Here is a 21,772-nt window from a genome sequence, read left to right on the forward strand (position 1 = left end):
TGGATTCTGGATATTAGCCCTTTGTCAGATGGATAGATTACAAAAAGTTTCTGCCATTCTGTTTTTTGCCTGTTCACTCTGATGATAGTTTCTTTTGCTGAGCAGAAGCTCTATAGTTTAATTAGATCTCACTTTCACTCCAGTATAAAGTTAGCTATAGTGTTTTCTAGATACTTTTGAGTTGAAGAAATTGCCTTTTATTCCTATTTCCCTGAAGTTTTCTGAAATTGTGAATCGTTGCTAAATTTTGTCAGATACCTTTTATAATGATTCATATAATCATGTGATTTTTTTTAGTTCAGCTATTAATGTAATACACTGTGTTGATTCTTAAGAATTTTTGTGTCTGTATTTATAAGAGATATTGGTCTGTAGTTTTCTTCCTTTGTACTGTTTTTGTTTTTTGTATCAGGGTGATATTAGCTATAATAATTATTGAGAAATATTTTTTTCCTCTGCTGTTTTCTGGAAGAGATTATGTGTAATTGAAGTTAGTTCTTCTTTAAATATTTAATAAAATTCTTCAGTGAAACCATCTTATCCTGGAGATTTGGAGAAGGGGGAGTAAATATCTTAAATATCTTTAATTGTTATAGAGTTGTTCATATTATCTGTTTCACACTGGGCAAGTTGTGGTAGTTTGTGTTGTTTGGTCCATTTCTTCTAAGCTGTCAAATTTTTGTGGTAGAGTCTTTCACAGTATCCACTCATTCTCCTTTTGATGTCTTCAGAGTCAGTAGTGATAACCCCTGTTTCATTCCTGATATTGGTAATTTGTGTCTCCTTTTTTTTCTTTGTCAGTGTTTTTAGAGGTGTGTCAGTGTTACTGATTTTTTTCAAAGAAACAGCTCTTTGTTTTTTTAATTTTTCTCTGTTGTTTTTCTGTTTTCAGTTTCACTGATATTTATTGATTTCTGCTTTTTTTATTGTTTCCTTTCTTCTACTTGCTTTTTATATATTCTTAAGGTGAGAATTTAGACTACTGACTTTAAATGTTTCTTCTTTTCTAATATGTGCATTTAGTGCTATAGATTATTTTGTCAGTCCCTCTTTGGTTGTATCCTACAAATGTTGATATTTTTTATTGTTTTCATTCAGTTCTGTGTTCCTTTTGTTTTCCCTTGATAATTCTTTTTTAAATTAAGGGTTATTTTTTTCTGCCTTCCTGTGGGTTACTTGAATATTTTTTTTAAAATCTGTTTTGATTTTTCTGTTTTTGAGTATATCCTTTTGTGTAGCTTTTTTAGTGTTTGCTCTAAGTATTACATTTTTATGCATAGCTTATCAGTCTACTGGTGGTATCATTTTATCAGTCCATTAGAAGTATAGATGCTTTACAACCCTTCACATCCCTTTGCCTTCTTCAATTTATATTTGTCTTAAATATTACCAGTACATATACTTAGAACCACATCTGTGTTTGCAATTTTCGTTTCAATAGTAAAACATAATTTAGAAAACTCAAGAAGAAAAGGAAAGCCTATTATACTTAGTCATATTTTGCTTATTGTGTTATTTCTTCCTCCCTAATGTTTCAGTGTTTCTTCTATTACTTCCCTCATGTTTACAGAACTGCCTGTAGTCTTTCTTTTAGACTAGCTCTGATGGCAATATATATTCTGTTTTTTACTTCATCTAAAAATATCTTCACTTCTCTTTTATTCCTGGAGCTATCTTCATTGGCTGTAGGATTTGAGGTTGACAGTTCTTTTCTTTTAGCACCTAAAAAATATTTTGCCACTTCCTCTAGTCATCATTGTTTCTACTGTGAAATATGTTGTCATTTTAATTGTTTTACTTCTATAGATGAGATGCCATTTTTCTCTGGCTGCTTTATAGACTTTCTTTGCCCTCAGTTTGCAGAAAATTTATTATAATGTATCTTAGCATGGACTTCCTTGGATTCATCATGTTTGGAGTTCAGTTAGCTACTTAAATCTGTACATTTATGTTTTTGCTAAATTTAGAAAGTTTGCCACCATTATTTTTTCAGACATTGTTTCAGCCCTGCCTACTTTTTCCTCTCCTTCTAGGGTTCCAGTGACACAAATGCTTGATGTTGTACTCCACAGATCCCTAAGGCTCTGTTCACTTTTTCAGTCTGTTTTCTTCTGTTATTCAGATTGTGTAATTTCTATTATTCTGTCTTCCAATTAAGTGATTTCTCCCTCTATCCCTTCCATTCTGCTGTTGAGTATATCTACTGTGCTTTTATTTTGGTTATTATATTTGTCAGTTCAAAAGCTTCCATTTGGTTCTTCTTTACATCTTCTGTTTCTTTTCTGAGAGTTTCTGTTTCTTTGCTAAGGGTATTTTTTTCATTCATTTCAGGCATCTTCATAATTGTTTATTGAAGCATATTTTCAACATGGCTGCTTTAAATTCTCTGCCATTTCGATGTTGGCATTTTAGGGTGATCTTTTTACATTCCCTTGGAGATTTTCCAGGTTGTTGGTATGACAAGTGATTTTATTGAAACCTGGACCTTTTTTTAGCTTTTTCTTATATAATTTATTTTATTTAAACCCTCAATTTAGACTTTCTGTACCATTGTTCCATATGGAGGAGGGGACACTGCCTTATATCTGCTAGGTGGTGGTAGAAATCTAAGTTCTTCACTTGGCCTCTGCTGAAACCCAATGAGTCAGGGGCTCTTCTTTACTGCTTGATGGGTGTCGGAGTTCCCAGTCCCCTTGTGATGTCCTCTGGTGGGCTAGCCTCATTGCTATTTATCAGCAGTGAAAATCTTGACTCTCCAGTAGGCTTCCTCTAATACTACCCCAGTGGGGAGGGGGAGGGATGCCCCATTACTGTTGCTGAATTTAGAAAGAAAATCCAAAGTCTCCACATGGTCTCCACTGACTCCATGTGAGTGGGGCACGTTGTTACCAGCCAGCAGAGATGAAATCCTGGCTGCCTTCTTGGCCTTCTCTGATACCACCTAGCAAGGGTGTTAGGTTAGGTACCTTCATGAGGGTACATGTCTGGGCTTCACACCCATCCTTTGCTGGTATAGGTCAGGTGGGGACACAGTTTTCTGTGATGTTTGGCTGGAGTATAGCAGTTGTCTGAAAGTTTTCCATCTTGCTAACCTGCTGTTTTTTGGTCCTTTGACTAGAGGGAGCAGGCTTGTGTTGGGGCTTTTTTTTTTTTTTTGTCTGCACTCATTGATCTATCTGGGCTGTTGGCCTCTTTGCCTCCAAGTGTGAGATATACGAAGCAAAAAGAACTCATCAGTATGTTATTCCTTAGGTCCTGAGATCCTTAGCCAGTCTGCCTTCTCTCACCTTTCAGAGTCTTCTTTTTTTAAAATTTATTTCAATAGGTTTTTGGGGAACAGGTGGTATTTGGTTATGTGAATAAGTTCTTTAGTGGTAATTTCTGAGATTTTGGTGCACCCATCACCTGAGCAATACACCCTCTACCCACTGTATAGTCTTTTATTTCTCATCCATCTCCCACCCTTTTCCCTGAGTCCCCAAAGTCTATTTCATCATTCTTATGCCTTTGCATCCTCATAGCTTAGCTCCCACTTATACAGAGAGAACGCACAATGTTCAGTTTTTCATTCCTCAGTTACTTCACTTAGAATAGTAGTCTCCAATTCCATACAGGTTGCTGTGAATGCCATTTTTCTCTGGCTGCTTTTTATACTTTCTTTGCCCTCAGTTTTCAGAAATTTAATTATAACGTATCTTAGCATGGACTTCCTTGGATTTATCATGTCTGGAGTTCAGTCAGCTACTTAAATCTGTACATTTATATTTCATTTCTTTTTATGGCTGATACTACATTTTCTTTATCCACTCATTGATTGATTGGCATTTGGGCTGGTGTTGTATTTTTGCATTTGCGAATTGTGCTGCTATAACCATGTGTGTGCAAGTATCTTTCTCGTATACTGACTTCTTTTCCTCTGGGTAGATACCCAGGAGTGGGATTGCTAGATCAAATGGTGATCTACATTTAGTTCTTAGAGGAATATCCACACTGTTTTTCATAGTGGTTATACTAGTTTACATTCCCACCAACAATGTAAAATGTTTACATTCTCACCACCAACAGCTACGTCTATTATTTTTTTATTTTTTGATTATTTTCATTCTTGGAGAAGCAAGGTGGTATCACATTGTGGTTTTGATTTGCATTTCCCTGCTAATTCATGATATTGAACATTCTTTCATATGTTTGTTGGACATTTGTATTTCTTTTGAGAGTTGTCTATTCCTGTCCTTAGCCCTCTTTTTGGTGGGATTGTTTGTTTTGTTCTTGCTGATTTGTTTGAATTCCTTGTAGATTTTGTCCAATGTTTGGATTACGAAGATTTTCTGCCTCCCTGTTGGTTGTCTCTTTACTCTGCTGATTATTTCTTTTGCTGTGCAGAAGGAAGCTTTTTAGTTTAATTAAGTCCCATCTATTTATGCTTGTTTTTGTTGCATTTGCTTCTGGGTTCTTGGTCATGAAGTCTTTGCCTAACCCAATGTCTAGAAGAGTTTTTCTAATGTTATCTTCTAGAATTTTTATGGTTTCAGGTCTTCAGAGTCTTATGCTTTCCAGAATTATTCAGCTGCCCTTATAGAAGATTAGGGGAAAGTATCTCTACGGTTAGAAATTTTAAATAATATTACATCTCTGTCCACTTTGGGTGAATTCAGTTACTTAATTTTAATATAATCTTAAGGGAAATCAATATATCATGATTTTAGCATGGTCTTCCTTAAATTACTGGGAATAGTTTGTTTTTGTAAGGATATAAATCATCCTATTTTAAATTACAGAGATATGCTATTTATTATTATTATTCATCAAATAATCATTATTTAACAGAAGAATTAAGTTGTAATTATGATGTACAGGAAAAATAAGTGCATTAAAGTATACTTCAAAGACTCACAATTTTAATTCTTTTATATGCTGTTTATATTATTGTGTTTTTATAATGAAGTTATAGATAACAAAATTATATAACCATAAAATCTAAAATGCTTTTCACAATGAAATCATTTTTCTCAATGGCTATACATTGAAAACTCCATAGATTTTTTTTTTGAAATTAAAAAAAGTTTTGGCCAGGCACGGTGGCTCACGCGTGTAATCCCAGCACTTTGGGAGGCTGAAGTGGGCAGATCACTAGGTCAGGAGATTGAGACCATACTGGCCAACTTGGTGAAACCCCGTCTCTACTAAAAATACAAAAATTATCTGGGCGTGGTGGCTCATGCCTGTAATCCCAGCTACTTGGGAGGCTGAGGCAGGAGAGTCACTTGAACCAGGGAGTCAGAGGTTGCAGTGAGCTGAGAATGTGCCACTGCACTCTCGCCTGGATGACAGAGCGAGACTGCATCTCAAAAAAAAAAATTTTTTTAATTAATTCAATGAGTAATTGGTAAAAATGTACTGTGTGTCAGACATTGTGCAGAAATATAATGATGAGCAAAACATACACAGGTCCTACCTTATTCAGCCTTAAAGTGTTCTTCTACAGTAAAATATCAAAATATTAATGAAATGAAATCTTCAAGGAAAGTATTTTATATGTTTTCATGAACAGTGTGAATAGTGCTGTTCTGGAAAATTAGAATATTTCTTTTGAGTGTATTACTCCACTATCAAATGCAGAAAAATTGACTTTCTAAGCAGTGGTATTTATCATTAATGTTTATTGAAATTAAATTGAAAACAACAATTGTATCATAAAATCCTTTGTTGGATTATACAGTGGACCTATTTCCATCATTTTTGTTATAGCTCTTGGATTTTTAGTATTGGTTTAGAGTATAAAAGACAGTGATGGCCAATGATGGCTGTTGTTGTTAATGGTTTATATTAGCTGAAAGCTCTAAAATCATCTAAGAACTCTGTTAGCATTAGAATAATAATTTACCAAGACAATTACCACATACTGGAAATTTTTGCAGCTCTAATTCAGTATTATTAATAATGGATAAAATTGCATTTTTCTCAGGTTGCTGTGGGCAGAAGGGAATTATTTCAATGAATATTTCAGCACATTATTTTAATCATTGTTCCACCAAATCCATGTGGGCAATATTTTATACTTCTTAATTCAGCCTATTAAGAAACCATGGTCATTAAATTGTAAACTATTTTTAGTGAGGTATATTCTGTGATTTACAACCCTTGTTAAAAACAGTGTAAAAGAAAGCAAACTGTACCATTAATACTTGTAATTTGGTGCTGCATTTGTTACTAAATGCCACATGATTAATGTTTTTAGTAGAAAGAAGAAAATTAAAAAAAAAAAAACCAAAAAGCAGAGCTGAGTGTTATAATGCCTAAAATATGAGAATATTTCTAAGTTTTTTCATTTGTAAAGGAACTATATATATGTATATATATACATACACAAGTGTAAAATATGAATAACTCCAAAATTATCTTGATTTTTCAATGAGACCAGCAAAATAGCTTCAGTTTTACAGAAAAATGTATTTCCACTTATGCATTGTTATTAATAGAGATTACTTTTTTCTCTCTAATCAGCCAATTGCACGATTTCTGGCGTTTGGATTACTGGGAAGATGATCTTCGTCGAAGGAGACGATTTGTTCGCAACGCATTTGGCTCCACTCATGCTGAGGCATTGCTCAAAGCTGCAATAGAATATGGTTAGTACCAATGCTTCTTACACAAAAATACTTCTGGATGTGAGGTGACTCCTTGTGGTTGAGAATTTCCTTTTTTTTTTTGCTAGTATTTAATGTTCTCCATGTCATGAGTCAGAAATATTTTGTTCTGCTTTATCCTTCAGCATAATTTAGCTTACTGTTAATCAACCCAGTATTTCTCAGTAGATATATTTTATAGCCTTCAACTTCATTTAAGAGATAAACAGACTACACATAGTTGGTTATTAACCAATATCCCTTTCATATAGCCTCTAACAAGAATAAAATCAATCTTTTTCAGTGTCTTTTAAACTTTGATGACCAAGACCCATAGTAAATATCGTTATCCTGTACTCAGACTTATATATTTTATAATAAATTTATAAATAAATTTGTTTCTGTGTACACACATATATACTGCATTAATATACATATATACATGTAATATATATGCACATATGTATACTGTGAGTATATATTTTTGTATGCATCTACAGACTGTATATATAACTAAAAATGTTTTATTAATAACCTATTTATATGATACTTTATGTTTTAATCCTAATAAAATAAAGTTTAAAATCCTGTTATAATGTGCCAATTTAAATTTCCAGTCCTCCAATGGACTACAAATGAAGATTGAAAAAGATAGTCTCCTATTTACAGTATCATTAATTATCACACTACAGTAGAACTGTACCCTAAATTGTCCTGTATAAATTATGTAATAAATCATAAATATCAAAATATTTTTGTAGTTTAATAAAAATGCTGCTACTTTAGATTGTTGTCTACTAACAGGAACATTTGGTCTACTTGCCCATTTTTAAAGGCTCTAACAAGTTTAAGTTTGATGGAGCATATCACAATTTTATAAACCACATTCACTAAGGAAATACCAGTAATGAACACTGTTCATATATTCTGTTATCCACTTTTATTCTTCAATTACTTGTATTTTATTATATTCATTTGGGAGTTCTAAGTGAGCCATCTGTTTTTAAAATTTACTGTAGTTGATAAATAGTTCTGTATCAAATCATAGTTTATATCATGTAATACCATTCATATTCTTAATGAATTGAACAGGGAAAATGTTTAATTGTAATAAAAAGACAAAATATTCAAAGCTTTTAAAATTTCTTGTCCCAGTAAGCTATGAATTGCTATAACTTAGTAAGCCTCAAAATACCATTAAAAAGTAAATAAAGATTTCATATGAAACTGTTACCTAAGATAAAAGTTACACAGTAACTTTATACAGTAAAAGTAACAATGGAAAAAAAATATAATTTGTCTTCTTTGAATAACTAAAAATAGCACATAAGGATGATAGCCCTCTAAAGATTTGATACCAACTTAAAATGAGTTATTATTATGATCCTGTAGGAGAGAGTCTTAGAAATATCTGCCTACTTAGTAGTGGCATGCTTTATAATATGAGCTTAAAATTATTAAAACTTCATTTTATTTAACCAATAATTTAGAGTTTTAACCAATTAATCCTGAATTTATCTCATTTGAAAGTAGAAAAGTATAAAGACAGTTTGTAACAGAGTTTATGCTACAGTGATATCATTAGTGATACTGAGTTGCCAAAGCTTTAATTGTATAGAATTCACATTATACTACGTTCCACAGTCCGCACATTACTTTTGAAAAAGGCTTTTTTAGAAAAATATTTGTATTTCTTCTTAAAAGTGAATACTTAAATTTGTGTCTTTAATTTGTAAAATAATTCGTGATAAACCAGTGTCAAAGCCTATAAGAAACAAAATTTAGTCTTTTAAATGTTTTTCAAACTGATAGTCATATTTTAATAAAATAGTGACTATTGTTAATGAACATAAAATAAAAACAATACCCTAAATTTGAAATAGATGAGAGGTGTAAGTGATACTAAATATTCTTTATATGTACTATATTTTAAAATACAGTATGAATTTTCAATCTAGATTATCAGCAATGTTCAGAACCTATTATCTATCCCTCTTGAGTTGTGTTCTTTTATTAAAGAAAAGAGGAGTATGTTTTTATTATACATGTTAAGAACAGAGATGACACATCTACACCATAAAATATTCAGGAAATCTGCATGTTATATTATTGGAGTTACTTCATGGTCATTCTAAGGTCAGGGAATAGAAGACTTAAGAGAACTAATACAATTTTTTCTCCAAAAAACAATTCTCCTCCAACCTTCATCACATATCACACCTATGGACTTTAGAACAGAGTGGAGAGTTGAGAGTAAATATAGAGGATGTAGAGAAGGTGAGTGGGAAGCTCTCCCTGGAGTGGTCTATACATAGAAGTAGAGGGAAGAATCACACATTGATGAGAAAAAATTAGTATTGTGCCTTCTTCCTACCTCTTAATATGTACTCTAACCTATGTAGAAAATATTTCTTGAGAAGAAATAGGAGGTAAATATCAATAATTATTACAAGGCACTTCATCCAATAAAAGTAAATGTTGAAAAACTTAATTTAAAACAGATTTTGTACTGCCAGGGACCCAAAAGATAAGGAAAGACTGAGAAAATATTCAAAATTGGAGAAAACCAAAAAAGATAAGATAGATTATTACAGCACATTTTTCTAGATGATTACAGTTGGTAAAATTTGGATGGGGTCCATGATCTGGATGGCCGTATTGTTATCAAGGCTAGCTTCCAGAGTTGGAGGGTTAATGGTGCTTAGACAGAAACGTTCTTGTTTCTGAGAAATACAGCGGAGTAATTAGGGGTAATAAGGTGCCGTACCTGCAACTTCTCAAAAGGCTTCCAAAAGATTCGTAATAATAGATATGTCGAGGAGTGGGGCGGGTGGTAGATGTATGTTAATATTGGGGAAACCTGGATAAGGATAAAAATGGGAGTTTTGTACTATATTTGAAATGTTTCTGTTAGTTTGAAATTATTTCAGAATTTTTTTTTTACTTTAGCCCTGCAAGGTGAATTAAAACAAAAAGCAAATTTAAAAAATTAAAAGTACAGCAATAAATCATTTGTTCTTTGTAAATGAGCTCAGAAACCTTTTCCTTGTAATATTTGGTATTAGTAGATTTGCAGTAAAAAATAAGAATCTCATGTATGTTGCTGAAACAATGTAAATGAGGATTGTTGGAAGCAAATCCTTTGAAAAACATTTTGCCAGTGCACATCTAGAGCCTCAAAAATGCTGATACTCTTTGACCCAACAATTCTCCATCTAGAAACTTGTCCCAAGGAAATGACTCAGAAGAGGGAAAAAAGCTATTTTAAAATATTCACTGGAGTTTTATTTTATTTCAGTAAAATCTGAAAAGCAATATAATATTGTGGGAAGAGTGGACAGTTTGGTTTCAAAAAAAAGAATGCATTCCAAAAAAAAAGAAAACAGTTTTTGTATATTTTGAAGAAAGATTTTGTATGTACATATTGCCAGACCATCCGTGTAAAAGTTAAAAAAAAAAAAAAAAAAAAAAAGCCTGACATCTGGATATTCTGTCTCCCATTAAACATTTAAATGTGTTTAGGTATTTTGAAGTCTGGCTGTGTATATACTAATAACTAAATGACCGAATGTTTTGGAGTTGTGCAGATGTAGATTAAGCGTATATTTATAGCACAAGCCTGCACATTCTGAGTATGCTACTAGAATAAGTTGAAATTCAACTAATCTCTTTCTCTATGTTAAATACATACAGTATTTCAATTTCCCTATTGTTCAATTCTACTTTGAAAGTTAAGTGCTAACTGTATAGAATCTCTGCTGAAAACTTCGGTCAAAAGTTTTATGCTGATCTACATGGTTGCAACAAAAAAGGTTTTAGGAACAAAATAACATTTTATAGATGGAACTTTCAGAATGTCTGGAAGTATTTGAACTAGTGATCAAAGTTTTCAGAATTTTAAACATGTTGCATACACTGGGAGAACAATCTTAAATTACGTAGAAAGGAAATATTTACAAGACCATCAAAGCAGTCCCTGGGATTTGAACTATTGATTTTGTCTTTATCTATTAATGTAGTAAGTACACTGCAGTTCAAGAATATAAGCCTATATTATTGTAAGAGAAGTAAAACTGATTTAGCAGACTTCATGTTTTAATACAAATATCTTGAGTCACTTGATTTTTTTCGATATCCTAAATTCAGCTAAACATTTTAGATTATATTATAGTTAAATTTTCATGTGATGGGAAAGAACATTTAGCCATAATTTGGATTTCATGACATTATTTTCAGGCAATTTATTTGGTGCCTCAAATATATTAATAATATATTAGCAATGCTTTCTTTTAAATAAGCAATCAGAATTGGATATATTTTCAAGGAAATAAAGGATAACAATTTTATTTCATATTTACTTTGAAAAGCTTTCCCTTTAATTTCATTATTAAAACTTGGTTGACCTTTTTCAGTTGGAAAATATCCTTTATACTGATAGAGTTTTTCATGCTTTTTAGTAATACTAATGAGTTGAATAATTTATGAGGTTGTCATGTGCAAAAGATTTTGTGTGATTTGATATACTTTCAGCCTCTGGTGTTGGAATGTGATTAATGAAAACCTAGAGGCATGTAATTTTTTCCCTGATGGTTAGTGTTCTAATTTTGCATGTATTTAATGTGTTATTTAGGTGTTTTCTAATAGTTAAATCTCATACAAGTGAAAATTTAATTGATGACCAGGAATTTTACAGACCGTAGCAATGGAACAATATAAGGAAAATATTTTAAAACTCATAAACTCATCTTCTGACCTGCAGAGTTCTTTTTCTTTTGAGCAAATTGGCTAATAGGGAAATGATTGAAAAAGGAGGGTTTGTATATTGTTTATATATTAAAATAAAACATAGACTAGACAAATTCTGGTACATTTCTAGCATGTAAATATTGTAGTTGTCGAAGAATAGTACAAAATCTTAATAAGTTTGATTGTCTTTGTTGACTGTCAATTATCATTTAGGCCTCTGTTGCCTTTTCATAAAATTACAGTGGAACAATGTTTCATCAAAACTAAGATTGCAAGAGCCTCCCTGTCTGTGATCAAAGACATCATCTTAAATAGGTCTGATCAGGCATCGTAGAAGAGAGCAGGCTGCTTCAGCCTGAAGAAGAAAAAAACATGGAACAAAAATGACAAAGTTAATCAGTCATTTCTTTGGCAATAAATAATAAGATATGCTGAGAACTGCAAATGAGAACATTCTTAGGTTCCTCAGAGATGTGTCTGCTTAACACCTGATTTATCTAAGCTTGTGAAGCCATCAAGATATGACCTTGATGAATAAAAAGCAGCTCTGTAATGAATCTGGAATTAAATTAGTTTTGATGGTGTATGCATGGCTATTGCAATGTGCTACTTTCAGTCATCAAGAATAAGAAAGACAGTGAGAATAGAAACATACTAAGACAGCTATACAATTGTTGAGAAATAAGCTATCAAGTAATCTGACTTCCTTTTTCAAAGACTTTATAGTTATTATAACATTTGAGAGAGATGACTTGATTTTTTTAAAACCTAATAAGCTATTGCTTGTATTTTATAGAGACTGTAGTAAGCATCTTTATTGTCGTTCATTGATAACTCCATTTTAGTTGTTGTATTATTAATTGGATATACTTATTTGGAATGAAACAGATAATCTGGTTATGTTCAAATAATTTATTGAAAGTTAATGATTCACATTTTTTAAAAGAGATAGAGAAAGACATGCAGGAAGTGTCTGTCAGCTCTTTTTGGTGTCATTGTCACATTTTAGTGTCATAGCCTTGTCTTCACCCTATAGTTTTTACAGTCTCTTAAAACAATTTAAATGGGTTACATAAAGGCTAAGTTACAAAATATTCTTATAAATACATTTCACAGATGTTATATAGTATTTTTCATGTTAATAAATCTTCTAACAAGCCACTTAGTTTTGTGTTGAAGGTTCAGATTGTAGACTTGAAACAGATTCAGAGGACTTGAGTAACTATTAATTTAAAAGCATTTATTGAATAACTTCTGCTTACTGTGCACATGCTAGATGCTGGATTTGGAGATTGAGACAGACAGTTTCGTCCATCTAACAGCACACAGTTTAGTGTAGTGATTCTCAACAGGGACGGAGGTAGGAGTGCACTGCCAGCATCTAATTGGTAGAAACCAGAAATGCTGCCTAAAATATCCTACCACATGCAGGAGAGCTCCCCACAAGGACACCAGCAAAATTCCAGCCTGAAATGTCAGTAGTACCAAAGTTTGAATAACTTTATTCCTTTCAACTGGAAATTAACATTTTCATATTAATAAATGTTCTAACAAGCCACTTAGTTTGTGTTGAGGGTTCAGATTGTAGACTTGAAGCAGATTCGGAGAAGTTAGGTAACTATTGGTTTAAAAGCATTTATTGAATAACTTCTGCTTACTATGCACATGCTACATGCTGGATTTGGAGATTCCTTTCCACTGGAAAGGAATAAAGGGTTATTTAAACTTTGGTACTGTTTCCAGTGGAAAAGAATAAAGAGGATAAACAGTTATCATAGAGGGATGTAGTAGTTCCTAAAGGGACACAGGGAGAGACAGTGACTCAGAGTCTGGTTGGAGTAGCCTTCATAGAAGTAATGGCTTATGCATTGTCTCAAGAGATTATGAATTTACCAGGCTATTAGGGAAGTAAAGGCAGAGGTGATAACAAAAATTACCATGGCATGGAGACATAAAGGACCCTAACTTACTCCTTTGAATGGCCTTTATATTTGGTATTTGATGACGAGTCACTTCATAAAGGTGTCAGAAAGTATTTTTCTTTTAGATGTTTCATATTCCTAGATAAAACAAAAGCCATTTAAGGATAAGAATCAGATCTTCTATCAGTTCCATTTGGAACATTTGCATTAAGAGAATTCTTTGTGCTTATTACTCAGTTGCTATTTTTTATTTAATTGATAATTGATTAGTTTTTTTTTTTTTTGAGATGGAGTCTCACCCTCGTTGCCCAGGCTGGGGTGCAATGGTGCGATCTTGGCTCACTGCAACCTCTGCCTCCTGGGTTCAAGCGATTCTCCCACCTCAGCCTCACGAGTAGCTGAGATTACAGGCACATGTCACCATGACCGGCCAATTTTTGTATTTTTAGTAGAGATGGGGTTTCACCATGTTGGCCAGGCTGGTCTCGAACTCTTGACCTCAGGTGATCCACCGCCTTGGCTTCCCAAAGTGCTGGGATTACAGGTGTGAACCACTGTGCCCAGCCTGATAATTGATTAATTTTAAGAAATGCAAACAGTATTTAACACCACCATTTTAACCACACCATTCATCATTTTGGGTAACAGCTCTGAAGGATGGATTTCCTATAAACTAGGTCTAGAAGGATGGAATTTCCAAATTATTTTTGATGGGCGTGGAACTAATTTAGATCATTGTTCAAAATCTTGTTTCTTTTAGACTAATATCTGGTAAAGTGTACACACAATTGCATTTGTAAGTGATTATAATATATAATAGTAATATTTTCATCAAAGAGCATTAAAAATGTTGTGGGAGCTCAGAAAAGAGCATTGCCTGAAAGAAGAAATATATTTTAGCTGGAGTCGAAAGGATGAATGGAAGTCTTCCCAAGCCAATGAGTGGGAGGGTGGCATTGTGGAAAAAGGGACCACATAATAGAACATAACGTATTCAAGGAATGGAAAATGATACCATATGATGGAACACAGGATTGTGTGTAGAAATGGCGTGAAGATGAGGATGAAACATAGTTGTGGCCCTGCTGTGAAGGGGATTGTCATTAAAGGATTTTTATTTGGAAAATGACAGACCATAGAAATTAGGTGACATGCTAAATAATAAGTGATAGAGCTAAAACTCTACCCAAATACCAGTCTCTTACTCTACAGTGCATTGTAAATACATTTGGAATTTCCTTAACTGTTTGAGGGCATTACTGAACATTTCCCTACTGTAAAGTTGAACTGCTAATTTTTAGTTGGCTCTTACAGCTTATCGTCTGTAAAGATACATCAGAACAGATTAACTTAGTATCATTCCCAGGATATGTATGCTATACCATTTACAAAACATTTTTCAATGTTTTGGTGTTTTAAAAAGTGCTTTTAGATAATCTGTACCAGCGCCATCACTTAGATATTTCATTTTTTTAATAATTAAAGAGATATTTAAAATTATCTCTTTCTTCTGTATCTCTGAGCCAGTTGCTTACCTATCTCAAAAATCTCCTACCCCCATTTTCCATCATCTTATATTTTGAAAGTGAATTGTCCACATTGGACTTTGTGATAGACTTGAAAGAAGACGCCAAGCCTCTCATGGAAAACCAGCCCATATTTATTTTCTCCATTTATTTTCCTTAAATTGTCTGTACAAACATGATTTTCTCAATCACATTGTTCAAATTCTTATTGTAAATTTTCCATTAAAAATTCTAATCTATAGTAATCTAACTTCTGGTGGTTAATGCTGTGTAGAGCAAAACCACCATTCATTTTTACAAGAGCATAATGTAATTAAAGTACAATATAAATGCTCGCTTGCATGACCTATCAAGGCCTATATGTTTAGGATATGCCATATCCCAAATGAAGGCCATGTTGTCATTAATGCCACCGTAATTCTTTGACTTCTCGCTGGCTCCTTCACCTATGATCATGAAACCAGGCCACCTTCACAAAAATTGCTGCTCCATCACAATAATCAATTAGGGAATTGTCAGGTTTGTAAATTTACTAAATGTGCCATGGGGATACCAAAATCATTGAATGATTGGATTGAAATCAAAAACTGAGAATATTGTCTTAGTGCATATGCTATCTGTAAGATGGAAAAATATATTTGTCTCCTATTGAAAATACATGGAATGGGAAAGTTTAAAACTCTAGTAAACAAGGAACGCTAGATGTGAAAAAAAAAAAAAAGAAAAAGAAAAGAAAAAGACACAAAGCATCATTTCCTGAGGTTAATGCCACCCATTGTACAAGAAAGTCTCTCCACCCTCTCAGCCCACTCTGAAGTTGTGCATTTAACCTTTTCTTTTATTCCAATGGTTGCCAAACTTTCCAGCTTATATTCTGCTCCTCATCAGCCCATCTACCCATCTTGGTACATGATGCAGGTTCCTTTCCTTTGTCCCTCCCTCCCTTCCTCCCTCCCTTTCTTGCTTTCTTTCAGAAAAACATATGCTCCTTATAGGAAATACAAAAAATAGTGCCAAAAATTTTGAAGAAGGCATCCTTGTAAAGATAGCTGTCTTTATCATTTTTATGAATTTATTTCATGTTAGTCTTGATCTGTGTGTATTTTATCATAGGGACCAAATGCTATACGATGTACTAAAATAGTAACAAAGATGAATAATTCATCATCTCTGCTGTTTCTGATATTTAGAGAGTTCTAAAATGGCCCAAGTTTTCTGTATGTTTTATTACCATTTTCACAAGTAAAATGTGCTCTGTGGTTTTTGATATAATGAAATCCCATTTTAAATAATTAGAACTCCTAACTTCATGGCTAATCAAAATCCTACCAAGTAATGTCCAGTCTAAAATGTGGAGAGTCTGCATTTATCATCATGTATATTCTTAAAATATGGTTTATCACATTTTCTTTAAAAAGCATAGAATGCAGTTTTCTACATTGACTGCATTAAGATTAAGTTAACATTTAATACTTATACAGTGCTTCACTTAAATTCAATAATATTTTCTTGCACTTTAATTGCATTTTTCTGTTTAAAAATGCTGTTTATGAATATCCCATTTGTTGGTCTGCTCTAAAAAATATTGCTTACCTATGAATATTTTGAATTAAGAATAAATGAAATTCCGTTTTTGCTGTCAGAACCAAATTGTAAAAATGCATTGCATGTCTTTGAAAATCAGTATACTCTATTAGCAGGCCTGTCAATATAAAAAGTGCATTCCATTTCCACCTCTTGCTCTAATAACCTTTTCTGTGTTACTCTGAGGCAGTTCACATAATCAGAGTATATTGTCAGCTTACTGGAGTTGGGGAAGCATGAAATGAAAATCACGTTAATATTGATCCAATTCTTTTGCTTGCAAGTGTCCTTGATGTCCTTTTCTAGTGAGCAATAACTGTTGGTGTTAGGTAGCCATTTTCTTCTCTTCTTTCTTAAATTCCAGTAAATTGTTTGCAAGCATAACTAATCTGAATAAAAATTTAATACTTGGAATAATTTCCACGTGTTAATTCCCAGATTACTAATGCTTCACATTTACTGTACCACTGAACTGGTTTCCCCCAGCTTTTCAAAACACAACCTACCTAAAGGTATAATGTTTGTATCTAGTTTAAAATAAAAGTCTGTACAAGTTTCCTTTTGATAAAAACACATACGATGCTGTACTCTGATTTTTAGGTAATATAGTTATGTGCTAAAGTGGACCATAAGTGCCATGAGTTATTGATCCACATAAGGAATAGCATTTTTGAACCAAATTTATTATACATTTGAAGCTGGTATCTTGGGTTTTTAATTTTATAGTGATGCAGATAATATCTATTTTGGATTGTTCAATATATTCTCTGTCAACAAAATTAAATTGAAATGGGAATCATGGTTAGATCCAACTCATTCAAACTAAAATATCCACAACTAAGAAAGGAGGAATTGGATGTCTGAACTATCCAGACTTTATATCTGTATTTATCAAATTTGCTTAGTAAATATTCAGATATTTACTTAAAATGTGCTTGGAACAACAAATAGAAACAGCCTGTTTCATGTATAGAAATACTTACTTTCATAAAATAATTTTATATTCATAAAGTGAGGCTTCTGACTCAGCATCAGGTATAAAAGAGAGTTCTTGAGATTTCTAGTCATTCTTTCTAATTCAGTATTTTTATTCAGTATCACTAATGATTTTTGCCTTTGGGATTTTTCTATTGAGAGGTATATTTTCTTTTTTTTAAAAAAAAATGCTATTTCATAAAGAAGATGATTTAATTTTTTGTCCTTAATCTTAATTCGAAAAGTGATCTTTCCTATTATCATAATTTGTTTCTTAAGGAAGGACATACTATATCTATGCTATAAAGTCAAACACAAAATTAAAATATGAATTTAGATGACTTACAGAGAAAAATATTTACTTATTAGTAAATGATTGTAACAGTAGACTGTTCTAGTGTATATTTGTTACTTTTATCTCACAGATTCACTAAGGTAAGGATAAAATGTTTTTGAACAATAGGTTCCTCGGTATAAGAAAAAGCATTCTTTCAGGTTCTTTTTGAAATGTTCAAAATTGTAAACTTATCAGTAATTGATTTATACATATTATTGCACAAGATTATGTCATCGTATCTAATGTAATTTTCTGAGAGGTATATTTCTCTTAAATTATTTTCCTTTTTTGGAAATTAAATAACATCATTTAGAGTTACTAAAAGCACTGGTCTGAAAAGGTATTTGTTGCTCGGACTTGAGTTTTAATGAGAAAAAGTAACCTTTAAAATTTCCAAAAGTATTTATGTAATTAATGCACTTTAAAAAGTATTTGGGTTTGGAAATGAATTGCAACATTTTGTCCTACTTAGAGAGTGGTAGGCTTTGTCAAAATACATTGAACAAGCTAAAAAATGTATTGTGAAATGGCATATAAAGAGTTTTTTCTTTGAAAAAGAATGTCATCCTATGAAACTGATTTCTGACATTTAGAAACAGAATTACTTGATAATACATTTAGGTAAAAATAAAATTAGACCAGATTTCTATTCTGCCAGTGTCCTTCCAAAGATCTTTTTCCAAAGATGAAAACCTGTATTAAATGCATTATCTCTTGTTGAGAAAGCAATTCTTCCCCTTCAAATATCCAAGATACTAAACATATTTACATTACTAAATATCTATATGCAAAATCAGAAGTACAAATACATTGATGTGTTATGCAATTTTATTTACATTATTAATAATGTCTTTAAATGAATAAATGGTTATGGGGAAAACATACATTACATTTAAAATGTAAACTATTTATACTCCATTCAATTTCCAGAGCACTTCATAACACCTGTACTTCATGCTATCCTTCCTGTCTTCAGGGAGCATCCAATCTAATGGAGTAGTTGAAGGCTTATTCATGTTTTAATAAGTACAAATACTGATGTAACAGCATGGTGGTAGGAAGAATATTAACTGCAACTGAAGGAAGAGAAACTATCACTTTTAAATACCTGATATTGAATAGGCATTGTGCCATGACCATAGACTCATGCTTTATCTTGAGTTTTTTGATCCTCAAATAAGCCAGCTTTTTTTCCCTCCTTACATAAATCTTCTGCAACAGTATTATAAGCAATAAAGCATTAACTATGTTCTTTTTCAGTTTTAATTATGTACTCAGTATACTTTTTATCCTCTTTTTTATCTTATTTATATTATCAAAAACGTAAACATTTTTGAAAGCTTACTATGTAAATAATATTCACACATTTTCATTGTCTCATTTTAAATTTGCAATAATCCTGTGAAAGAAAATGTGGAAAATACTTAGTATTACTCTTCTACAGATTTGGAAACTAAAATTAAGAGATTGGTCTGGATTATTTTTAATATGTTCCTAATGGATATTGGTGGAGAACAATAACATAAGAATGGCAAATCACATAGTCCCACTCTCCCACTTATGAGGAAACTGTAAAGTACATGAAAAGAAAAGTAACTTAAGTAATGTGCATGTAAAATGACTAATATGTGAATTATGTTTTTGTGTTTTCATTTACTCAACAAACATTTATTACCATTTTGATATGTGAAATTAAAGTCCAGGAGAGAATCCCTGAAATAAAAACACTCCAAAATGAACAATGATAAGATATGATGACTTATTTCTAAGATATAAATGTTATACAGAAATGTGAATAATCAACCTGACTGAATCCTGAAGGAAAAGGCATGTAAGAGATTTTATGTAAAGGAAATTACATTATGTCGGACTTAAAGATTGGAGACAGAGTGGCATGTATGCAGACAAAAACATTTAGCTTTTAGAGAATATGAGGTACAAAGAGGCCAAATCTGTAAAATAGTGAGGTTAAATAAGCAGAGGCTAGATCATGAGCTTTAGACCACATGTTTAAATGTTACAGGTAAAATAACATTGAAAATGTGTTGCTCCTTGATGGATACACATTAGATAGATATACCTATATAAATATACCTATATATATAACTTTTCAACAAATGAAAACCCTATAGTTCCACAGTCAATAGAAATAATAATAGCATAAACTGGTGAAAAGCTGAGTCTACACTAAAACTGGCTTATTATGGGGTTATATCTCTTTTCTTTGTGTGTTAGCCGCATGTATATGATTTATGGCTAATCTATTTTGTTTATTAGCATAGATGTTTTAGAGTTGATTATAGGAGGATTTCTTAAACAGAAATAAAATACTGTATTTTGTTTTACATTAATTGTTTATATTTATCAATAGAAAAGAACATAAAGAGTATATGAACCAATTTATTTGCCTTGATCATATGGCCATTGCAGGTAGACATATTCTTTGATGTCATTAAGAGGAGTTAATGTCTCCAGTTTTCATTTCTGCATTTTAACTTATGTTTATTTAAAATAACAATAAAACCTTTAAATTATAATTTAAAATATAGCAATAAGAGTAGCAATAATACCAGAATATAGTAACAATACTAAAAACATTTTAGTTCTGCTGTAAATATACCTTGTTTCACATGGATTCTTGGTTATTAATAGAAATTTTATAAAGGAACTTTAGATTCATGTAATGCAATATTCTGTATTATATAACATTTTTATATACAGAGCTTTATGTATATATGTATTTTCTAGGAAGTCAATCTACAGAGTGCTTTCATGTGTTTGTTATTTGTAATATGATGTAGAAAATAACATAAGTGCTATTTTAGATTTAGCTTCCTTGATCTATAATTCAGTGACATTTTTTTCTCCTGAAACTTTTAAATTTTTTGGTATTTTAATGTTTTCATAGGCAACAGCATATATGTCTATCCTACCCAGCTTTACACATAATATACATTTTCAGATCCAAGGCATTCTGGTAGTTTGTGGTATTCGCTTGTTAATTTCTTGATGAATGGCTAAAGAGGCCAAAAAGTGCACTCAGTCCAACATGTCTCTGAAGATAGATGATCTCAAATAAATTCTCTTCCCAATCAGATTTTGATTTGTTGGGTGTTAAACCAATTCTTTCTAAGGACAGTGTTTACAAGCCTTGTAATGAGACAGCCCTTTGAGACCTTACCTCTTTTTGCCTGTAATTTTGATGAATGAAACTCTAATTCATAAAGGATATTGTGATTGAAAAGCACCTTTAGATCTCATGCACTTTAATTTAGATAAATGTTTGGTGCAGTACCATAAAATCAGGAAGTTTACTGAGCTGCAAACTGATAACACTTCAACAAGGATGATAAGCTTAATGTGTTGATATGGATTAGTTTACTATATATCTTTTAAAGTCATGATTGTTTTACTGCTTTAAAACCAGAGGGGATAAAATTGAAAGCTTGATATACATTTCAGAGCTCACCTTTCTTCTACTGCATTTTCTTTATTGGTAGATTTTTGTTTTGGTAATATAAAAGTAACATAAAGCTTTTTTTTTTTAACTGAGAAGGCAGATTACACATGATTTTTATGTAAGGAAAAACTTGCTTTATTAGATTACTCACACTTAAAAGTCTTTTTTGACTTTATTGTAAAAAACCAAGTTTCCTTTCATGTAAATACATAGATTTTCCTGCTTGCCCCAAACTAAAGGCAGATCACTAAAATTCTGAGATATCCTGGGAACTTCAGACTTTGAAATACGCAGGGGTAACTGTAATGTCTGAGTTTATACATTTATTCAGGATTTATGAGGGCTTGCTCTGTGCTAGGCAGTGTGCTAAGTACTGAGAATACCAAGACAAAAAAATGTTTCCAGTCATGAAGGAGCTTGGAGGCTTTTGTGGAGGTAAATAAGCAAGCGGTTACAATACATATAAATTCTGCAGTAGCAGGCTTTATGAGGTATGGTGGAAGCATAAGGGAAAGAGCACACAAGTGCTCTTAAGAAATCAGAGAGGGGAATAGGGTGGTGGAGTGAACTTGAACTTCAGTTCGGCACATGTTTGT

The 21,772-nt window shown here is 32.1% G+C and overlaps 1 protein-coding gene across 10 annotated transcripts in view; it reads left to right on the top strand.

Annotated features, from left to right (window-relative positions):
• The window catches only part of NBEA (neurobeachin), a 743,003-nt gene that overhangs the window by 497,826 nt on the left and 223,405 nt on the right, over positions 1-21,772 (top strand). For all 10 annotated transcript variants that reach the window (XM_012465562.2, XM_064361756.1, XM_064361759.1 and 7 more), the window contains one exon: positions 6,505-6,629. In XM_012465562.2, coding sequence (XP_012320985.2) covers positions 6,505-6,629 — 125 coding nt within the window. The remainder of the gene's footprint in view (positions 1-6,504; positions 6,630-21,772) is intronic.

Source organism: Aotus nancymaae, unplaced genomic scaffold (assembly GCF_030222135.1).
Source record: "Aotus nancymaae isolate 86718 unplaced genomic scaffold, 86718_ANA_hifiasm-v0.15.2.pri h1tg000043l, whole genome shotgun sequence".
NCBI lineage: Eukaryota > Metazoa > Chordata > Mammalia > Primates > Aotidae > Aotus > Aotus nancymaae.